At 40.2% G+C, this 9,260-nt stretch overlaps 3 protein-coding genes across 3 annotated transcripts; 1 reads left to right on the top strand and 2 right to left on the bottom strand.

Annotated features, from left to right (window-relative positions):
- Positions 1 to 377: 377 nt before the first annotated feature.
- On the bottom strand, positions 378 to 2,799 carry LOC113011306 (5-beta-cholestane-3-alpha,7-alpha-diol 12-alpha-hydroxylase-like). The gene is made up of 2 exons (XM_026150790.1): positions 2,630 to 2,799; positions 378 to 2,518 (listed from the first exon to the last, which is right to left on the bottom strand). Exon 2 carries the CDS (start codon positions 2,413 to 2,415, stop codon positions 850 to 852), a length of 1,566 nt encoding a protein of 521 aa, XP_026006575.1. The 5' UTR covers positions 2,416 to 2,518; positions 2,630 to 2,799; the 3' UTR covers positions 378 to 849.
- A 1,687-nt stretch (positions 2,800 to 4,486) lies between these two features.
- LOC113010751 (HIG1 domain family member 1A, mitochondrial) lies at positions 4,487 to 5,773 on the top strand. The gene is made up of 4 exons (XM_026149959.1): positions 4,487 to 4,639; positions 5,135 to 5,209; positions 5,351 to 5,485; positions 5,620 to 5,773. The coding sequence occupies exons 2-4, from the start codon at positions 5,140 to 5,142 to the stop codon at positions 5,694 to 5,696; spliced, it is 282 nt and encodes a 93-aa protein (XP_026005744.1). The 5' UTR covers positions 4,487 to 4,639; positions 5,135 to 5,139; the 3' UTR covers positions 5,697 to 5,773.
- An 808-nt stretch (positions 5,774 to 6,581) lies between these two features.
- Positions 6,582 to 8,771, bottom strand: LOC113010749 (5-beta-cholestane-3-alpha,7-alpha-diol 12-alpha-hydroxylase-like). Its single transcript, XM_026149957.1, has 2 exons — positions 8,611 to 8,771; positions 6,582 to 8,499 (listed from the first exon to the last, which is right to left on the bottom strand). The coding sequence occupies exon 2, from the start codon at positions 8,394 to 8,396 to the stop codon at positions 6,831 to 6,833; it is 1,566 nt and encodes a 521-aa protein (XP_026005742.1). The 5' UTR covers positions 8,397 to 8,499; positions 8,611 to 8,771; the 3' UTR covers positions 6,582 to 6,830.
- Positions 8,772 to 9,260: the final 489 nt, after the last annotated feature.

The raw sequence follows: 9,260 nt of genomic DNA, 5'->3' as shown, positions 1-9,260 counted from the left end.
CAGCCATTCTGTGAATGGAATTTTTTAACCTGTAAAGCATGAACAATAAAATAACTGCCAAAAGTTTCTAATTTTATTTTTAAACTGGAGTATGTATTTAAACTCCTGACATTCATTTTAAAATAAATTAAATATAAAATCACGTATATTAGTTTTCATTTGTATCATTCTTCTAAGATTCTGTGTTTTTGTACAATTTATTGTTTATTTTAAAAACATTGGGAATGTGGGAATCTGCTGCCATCTATTGGATTTTGTTGTAGGGAACAAGTAAAAGAATCTATGTCACTGAGTTGACTGAAGTCAGCCTATAACTTTGTTTTTGTTTGTTTTGGTTTTTTGAGTTTTAAAAGAGGCTCACATAAAACTCCAAAATCTGACATTTACAAAAAAAATTTATTTTGGAAAAAACAAAAAGCAAAAACTTGTAATGTACATAGAAAATTGAACTAAAAATTGAAACCGACTACGATATACATGAATCGTCTCAATTTCTAAGTGCACATGTCACATCAATTACAGAAAAAAAGGGAACATTCACAATAATAATTAATAACCAATAATCATAATTGTTGTTATCTTAAACAATGCCCATCAATATCATTTCTAACTGGATTTAATCTGATTGCTGATCTGCAAATTACTTAAAGAAGAAGAGTTATGATCAGAATGTGTTCAATATACATATACATGTCTAGAATATCAGTGCATTTGCATATTGAATTGTTACAGTTGACCAACACGTCAAAAACTTTAGATTTAAATCTGCTTCCATAGTTTGGAAGTGCTCATCAAACCATCTTGATCCAAAGAAAAAGAAAAGCACAGTTTCATTTTCATCTGATTGGCTTAATATCTGAGTCTGAATCTGAACTGGACATCTCTGACAGGTTGCATCGTTCCAAATCCGTATCGACTGAGGTCAATTTCAGGTATCTTCACATCCGGATTCATCAGCTCAAGTTCAAAATAGACCAACATGAGGAAAACAAACTGTTTCAGCTCATTGGTGGCAAAGAAACGGCCAGGGCACATGGAGACCCCAGATCCCCAGGGCATGGTGTAATATTTTACCTTCTTTCCTGCTTTGTAAAAATCAGTTTTCCTGGTCCCGTCTGGATTCAGGAAGCGGTCATATTTGAATGAGTGCGGCTCAGGATGGATCTCTGGATCATGGTGGACAGAACTGAAAGGAAAGATTGCAATTCTGTCACCCTTGCGAAGTAAATATTCTCGCCCATCAGCCATCTTGAAGGTCATGTCCTTTATCACTGCCCTGGTGAGGAGGGGTGCAGCAGTGAGTCGGAGGGTCTCTTCAACAGCACTGTCCAGGATCGGTGTTTTCAACAGCATTTCACGGGTCAGGTTGACCATAGGACCACCAGGCCGGACCTCCTGTCCAGATTCTTTCAGAACTTTATCCACTTCTTCCTTCACTGCTTTCATGGCTTCTGGGTGTTTCATGAGGAAGAGCAGCAGCCAGAATGAAGAAGGCCCTGTGTTGCCCTGAGAGGCCCAAAGAAGCACAAACATGTATCTGTTTATCATTGACATATCGATGCCCATCTCCTCTTTACCCTGCTGTATGTCCCACACCCAGCCACTGATATTGTCCTTTGTTTTAATTTTCAGTATTGACAGAACATCCCAGAAGTATGCCTTCAACCTCTCTGCAGCCAACTTTTCCATCGGTGGGAGGACCCCATACGCCAGTCTGGGGAAGAGCTGGTCATATTTACGAAACTCCTGAAACAAAGCTTCTGATTCAGCTCTGTCTTTCTCTTTGGCTTTCTCCTCACTTTGTTCTGACTTGGGTGGCACATTGCCAAACAAGGCCAAATATCCAGCTCTGAAAACAACATTGTAGCTGTACCTGAACAGTCCATCTTCTTTCCAGGTCCTGTCCTCTGCAGCTGATCCAATGTTGTGCAACATCATGTTCTGCAAATTACTCATAAAAGATTGGGTCAGTTCTTGCAGACCTTCCCCCTTCAGATGCTTGTTGCTGGAATTGTGGAGAACAATGTGCTCCCCTTCAACAGCTTTGTATCCAAACACTCTGTGCACCAGGTGCACTGAAAACTTTCGAAAGTCCAGTTTGTCCCGACTCTCCTTAACGAACCCCCCAAATGAAAAAGGGTCCTGGACAAATGTAATATAAAACCCTCCCAGCTGTACTGTAAATATATCACCGTGCGTCTTCTTCATTCTCTCTAGGAACTTCAAGGTGTTCCTGCGAAACTCTAAGACATGACCCAACCAAGGAATGAGCCCTTTATCGAGGGGGGGTTCTCCTGGTCGCCGCTGTCTGAACACTCCGAGAAGGTACAGCCCTCCGACCAGACAAGCAAGAAAGCCAAGAAGTATCGGCAGCAGCAGCTCCATGACTGATTCAGTTAACCAGCACAGATTCATCTGAAGGAAAGTTTCAGGTCTGCTATAATGAGCAGACCTTTGCTCCTCCCCTCTGACAAGCCCAACGGGTTTCAGCTTTCCTGGAACTGATAACTAAATAGTCCTGGGGGAAAAAAGCAAAGGTCTCCTGAATACAAGCAACAATTCACATTGTGTTCAATCAACAATGTACTTTCGCGGAAGAATAATTTTCATCTTAATTGCTTATAATTACCGTTATGCAATCCGATAATATTCAAACATCCTTAAACTCAAGATCAACAACCCGTAAATGGTCTTTGAAGTCAGTGTCAAATTTCTCTGGAACTGAGTTCTTCAATCAGTTAACATCTGGCATGCAGCAGAATTCCATTCTCATCCGTTTATTCCCCGACGAAAGATCGGAGGTATCGAGGCCAGCTGATTTTCATTACAGACTGAATGTTTCATAGCACCAAACAAAGAAAGAAAAGAAAAACTGCAGATTTCTCAAGGCAAGCAAAACAAACCAATACTCAGAAACTGTTTTGTCCAAAAGGGAAACTATTGAGCTGAAACATGTGGGAAGGACGCGTTTTACAGATTTTCCTGGAGATTATACATGTTCTAGTTTTATGGTTGCGATAACTAGAAAGAAAAAAGAAAAAAAAGCTGACTTCGGCCTGCATTTGAAAGCTCGCATGCATTGTGTGACTGACCCTGAAACCCATTACCGATCATAAATGATTAGAGATTTGTCTTTGAACGTTAAACTCTAATAATTTAATTGCACGCTGATCTACTGAATTCAGTGGGAATGTTGCGCCATCTAGTGGACTTTTGTTTTAATGGCGAACAACAAAAAGAATCAGCATAATTGAATGCTTAACTGTTTTTCAGCTTTTATTTTATTTTATTTTATTTTATTTTTTAAAAGAAAACAGCACAGGTGTTAATCTAAACATCAACACAAGTGACAATGTGGCTTAGAAGCAGGGTATGCTGCTATAGCAACTGTATAATGTAGCATATCGTTAGCTTCATAGCATAAGTGCCTAAGTCATTGACTTAGTCAAATGACTTAGGCAATTATGCTATGAAGCTAACGATATATGAACTGTATGTGAACTACATTAATTGTCTGCCATTAAACACAACTGTGCACATTTCTGTGTTACACTGTTTAACCGAAATAAATTTTATTAAAATAATCAAAAGAATATTGATTATTTGCTTCCTTCCTACTTCCCCGCTGGTCTTATGTTCTGGACTGTCTCATCGTTGCAGGGCCTGAAGCTTGGGTTTTGTCTGCTCTATGGATCAGTGTGAGTTGCTCTCTGAGTATTCTGGCTAAACTCACCTCTGGGTAATCTGGTGATCTTTCCACTGTCTGAGTTTGCTCATGCTCTTCAGTACTGTCATGTGCTGTAACTTTTTATAGCTACATATTACACCCTACGACTGGGTATGAAAAAGCTTCTTTTTCCTGTTATTGCCAAATAACTGTTAGAACAGCTTTCCAGTCTGAGTGTACTCTGTAGTTTCTTTAAACTGATATAGTTGTTATTGTTTTGCAGCCAACCACTTCCTTCCTTACCCTATTTTTTTTTCCTATTGACTTATTGTTTTGGTTTAAACTGTAACATACTTACCCTGTATTTCAATGTACTTAGCATTGTGCAAAAAGAAACTTTATGTACGAAGGTGTGCAAGTGTATGAGATTGTTCAAATAAGTTCTTGAAATTCTTTAACACTTCTTTTGGCTTATAATAAAATATCTCCAGGATTAAATTGTCTGGCCCACTTATGTCCCACACCATGTAAAATGAGTTAGACATCCCTGACCTACAGCAATGACAGTATAGTAAACTGAAACAAAACCAGAGCACATTAACACATACAGAGAGTGCTCCAGCATATCCTTTGTAGACACACATTACTCTAGGTCACACTGGGTCGTGTTCCACATGTTGTGAAAATGCTAACAGGACCTCATCCACTTTCTCCGCCTTCTTGAGCTTGTAGGTCCAAGGCTTTCGAAGATGTTGCCTGTATTTACTACATTCTGTTTGAACGTAAACACAGTACAGCGGTTGCTGACGTTAGGCATGCATACGAGGGAACTGTTATGTAGCACGCAGAATGTATCACGTAGATGCCGGCTTATTACTTCCTCCATAACTACAGGCTGCTGCTCGGAGGAGACGTAGATCTCCGCGGATAATTCTTTCACTGGTGCTTCCAGCTAACGACACCTTAAAGCAGGTAAGAGGGAGCCCTCTTCAGTTCGGTGGAAGTGTCTTTACGTGCTTTTTAAAGTGTAGCTCATCTTAACTCTAGAGTTGTTGCTTTTCCACATTTTTCTCCCGCACCACACGGAAAGGCCTCGCAGCTGAATAAAAATTCTTCCCTTTCAAAATATCTAATATTTAAATATAATACTACTTAAAAGTGTCGCGTCATATCAGGCACAGTTGTTTAATGTTAGGTCTGTGAAAGATGGGTCTAGTCCGTGCCCTTCATCTGTCACCTCTGAAGTTTTCATGTCCTGTTAATAGCGACTCTCGGGCCTCTTTCGTGGGAACGACTTTTAAAGCCTGATTTTGGAGATTTTTTTTTTGTGTGAGGCACAGCCTGATACTTCCTGACATGTTTCTCTATGCGTTTTATTGGTTTCTATCAGCACTGAATTAGCTTGCATGCTGTACTGCTACACGGCCAACAAACGTTTGAACTCAGTCGACCTCGTTCTTGTTTCAGGCGAGATGTCTTCTTATGAGGAGAGTGAGTCCAAATTCTGGCGAAAGGCAAAGGAGAATCCATTTGTCCCAGTCGGTGAGTACATATTATGACAAGGACAAATAAAATATGTGCTCAGAAAAGTTTAAGTTTTGGGGTTTATTGAGTGAGTTTTCAGAGGATTTGGGGGATATGTTGCTGTCTTATTTTTGTTTTAGTGACTTTTGCTTTTTGCAGGGATGGCTGGATTTGTTGCTATTGTTGGCTACAGGCTGATGAAAATGAAAAGTCGTGGAGATACAAAAATGTCGGTGCACCTGATTCACATGCGTGTAGCTGCCCAAGGCTTTGTGGTGGGAGCAATGACTGTTGGTGGGTCATCTTTCAGTTCTTACTGCCAAACTGCAACCAGTTCTTTATTTGTGATTTGTGGTTTGAACCTGAAATCATAATACTATAAACACGAGTCATTTTACATGCTTCTTTTGTTTTGTTGTTGTTTTCAGGTGTCCTGTTCTCCATGTACAGAGATTACTTTGCAAAGCCTATTGAACAAGAACAGAAAGCAACCCAACCCAAGTGAACATGGCCTCTTGGACTCATATTTTATGTCCCTTAGTATTGCCTCATATTAAGGTGTGCACAAGATTTGTTTCACAGATGTCCTGACGAGAAGAAAATCTATATAGCCATTATGTTGAAACTGTGTGGAGAAAAAGGCTTTAATTCTGTAGCTTTTATGCAGTTTCATTGTAATGGTGAAGTTCTTTTATTTATTTTTTCACTTCAATTTAGCACTGGCTTCCGTGGAACAGCTATACACTGTGTAGCAGCCTTGTGTTTAAATAGTTGCCTTGTGAAGTTATTCTCTAAGCTAAGTTGTACACAAGTACAGGATGTCATTTTAGAGCTGTTGTTTTTTTAAGTGTTAAAGAAAAAAGGTTTTTTTTGTGTATGGATTTTGGTACCTTGATGTGTTTTGACTGTTAAATGTTGTCTTTGTGCCATTATATTGTTATTGATCACCCATCTTCTGGGTTGTGTAGTACACCTACAGCAGCTAAAACCCTTACAGTTAACAGGAAAGGCTCACAACACTGTAAACTAATGAACTCAGCAGCATGAAAGGACAGACTCTACAGTGATCATAAAGTTCTCCCCAAGTTTGAACCACAATATAACATTGCAGCTTTTTGTTGTTAGGGTCTTTTTTTAAGCTTCTCACTGATGACACACATTCTAACAGGTAATCTTCTAACCCTTTCCAATTCTACCAAATAAAGCTTCTTTTCTTTGCTCAGTCATATGCTGTTTCTATTCACTTTCTTATCAGCGAATGGCTGCCAACATTTTAAGCTGGAAAAATGCTTTGTCACTGTGACTTTGGAACCAGTGTGTAAACAGGCATTTCAATAATAATTGATAACCAATAATCATAATTGTTGTTATCTTAAAAAATTCCCATCAATACCATTTCTAATGTGTTTAATCTGATTGCTGATCTGCAAATTACATATGAAGAGTTATGATCAGAATGTGTTCAATATACATATACATGTCTAGAATATCAGTGCAATTGCATATGGAATCGTTACAGTTGACCAACATGTCAAAAACTTTAGATTTAAATCTGCTTCCATAGTTTCTATAATGTGCTCATCAAACCATCTTGATCCAAAGAAAAAGAAAAGCACAGTTTCATTTTCATCTGATTGGCTTAATATCTGAGTCTGAATCTGAACTGGACATCTCTGACAGGTTGCATCGTTCCAAATCCGTATCGACTGAGGTCAATTTCAGGTATCTTCGCATCCGGATTCTTCAGCTCAAACTCAAAATAGACCAACATGAGGAAAACAAACTGTTTCAGCTCATTGGTGGCAAAGAAACGGCCAGGGCACATGGAGACCCCAGATCCCCAGGGCATGGTGTAATATTTTACCTTCTTTCCTGCTTTGTAAAAATCAGTTTTCTTGGTCCCGTCTGGATTCAGGAAGCGGTCATATTTGAATGAATGCGGCTCAGGATGGATCTCTGGGTCATGGTGGACAGAACTGAAGGGAAAGATTGCAATTCTGTCACCCTTGCGAAGTAAATATTCTTGCCCATCAGCCATCTTGAAGGTCATGTCCTTTATCACTGCCCTGGTGAGGAGGGGTGCAGCAGTGAGTCGGAGGTTCTCTTCGACAGCACTGTCCAGGATCGGTGTTTTCAACAGCATTTCACGGGTCAGGTTGACCATAGGACCACCAGGCCGGACCTCCTGTCCAGATTCTTTCAGAACTTTATCCACTTCTTCCTTCACTGCTTTCATGGCTTCTGGGTGTTTCATGAGGAAGAGCAGCAGCCAGAATGAAGAAGGCCCTGTGTTGCCCTGAGAGGCCCAAAGAAGCACAAACATGTATCTGTTTATCATTGACATATCCATTCCTGTCTCTTCTTTACCCTGCTGTATGTCCCACACCCAGCCACTGATATTGTCCTTTGTTTTAATTTTCAGTATTGACAGAACATCCCAGAAGTATGCCTTCAACCTCTCTGCAGCCAACTTTTCCATCGGTGGGAGGACCCCATACGCCAGTCTGGGGAAGAGCTGGTCATATTTACGAAACTCCTGAAACAAAGCTTCTGATTCAGCTCTGTCTTTCTCTTTGGCTTTCTCCTCACTTTGTTCTGACTTGGGTGGCACATTGCCAAACAAGGCCAAATATCCAGCTCTGAAAACAACATTGTAGCTGTACCTGAACAGTCCATCTTCTTTCCAGGTCCTGTCCTCTGCAGCTGATCCAATGTTGTGCAACATCATGTTCTGCAAATTACTCATAAAAGACTGGGTCAGTTCTTGCAGACCTTCCCCCTTCAGATGCTTGTTGCTGGAATTGTGGAGAACAATGTGCTCCCCTTCAACAGCTTTGTATCCAAACACTCTGTGCACCAGATGCACTGCAAACTTTTGAAAGTCCAGTTTGTCCCGACTCTCCTTAATGAACCCCCCAAATGAAAAAGGGTCCTGGACAAATGTAATATAAAACCCTCCCAGCTGTACTGTAAATATATCACCATGCTTCTTCTTCATTCTCTCTAGGAACTTCAAGGTGTTCCTGCGAAACTCTAAGACATGACCCAACCAAGGAATGAGCCCTTTATCGAGGGGGGGTTCTCCTGGTCGCCGCTGTCTGAACACTCCGAGAAGGTACAGCCCTCCGACCAGACAAGCAAGAAAGCCAAGAAGTATCGGCAGCAGCAGCTCCATGACTGATTCAGTTAACCAGCACAGATTCATCTGAAGGAAAGTTTCAGGCCTGCTATAATGAGCAGACCTTTGCTCCTCCCCTCTGACAAGCCCAACGGGTTTCAGCTTTCCTGGAACTGATAACTAAATAGTCCTGGGGAAAAAAAGCAAAGGTCTCCTGAATACAAGCAACAATTCACATTGTGTTCAATCAACAATGTACTTTCGCGGAAGAATAATTTTCATCTTAATTGCTTATAATTACCGTTATGCAATCCGATAATATTCAAACATCCTTAAAATCAAGATCAACAACCCGTAAATGGTCTTTGAAGTCAGTGTCAAATTTCTCTGGAACTGAGTTCTTCAATCAGTTAACATCTGGCATGCAGCAGAATTCCATTCTCATCCGTTTATTCCCCGACGAAAGATCGGAAGTATCGAGGCCAGCTGATTTTCATTACAGACTGAATGTTTCATAGCACCAAACAAAGAAAGAAAAGAAAAACTGCAGATTTCTCAAGGCAAGCAAAACAAACCAATACTCAGAAACTGTTTTGTCCAAAAAGGAAACTATTGAGCTGAAACATGTAGGAAGGACGCTGTGAGATTATTCTGTTATCATATGTTATCTTATATCTGTAGTTAAAGTAGTTGAATTATGTTAACTGCTGTAGGTCATATAATATCCTTTAGTCTAGATTGTGTGCTGTGTATGTAGCTTATTTTCCATTATATTTTTGGGTTAAAAGAATGTGACCATTTTTGGATTTGTTAGACAGGTGTGCATTACCCTGTACCCTTGATCTGCTGTGAATGTGTTACACTGTTTCTTGACATTTCATACTGCTGAATCATGAAGAGAATGTTGTGTGCAGAGGACCTTGTGCCGATAATAGAAGAGACAGACCACAT

This window comes from Astatotilapia calliptera, chromosome 18, assembly GCF_900246225.1.
Source record: "Astatotilapia calliptera chromosome 18, fAstCal1.2, whole genome shotgun sequence".
NCBI lineage: Eukaryota > Metazoa > Chordata > Actinopteri > Cichliformes > Cichlidae > Astatotilapia > Astatotilapia calliptera.
Note: the sequence above shows the minus strand (reverse complement) of the source record. Positions and strands in the feature narration are given on the sequence as shown.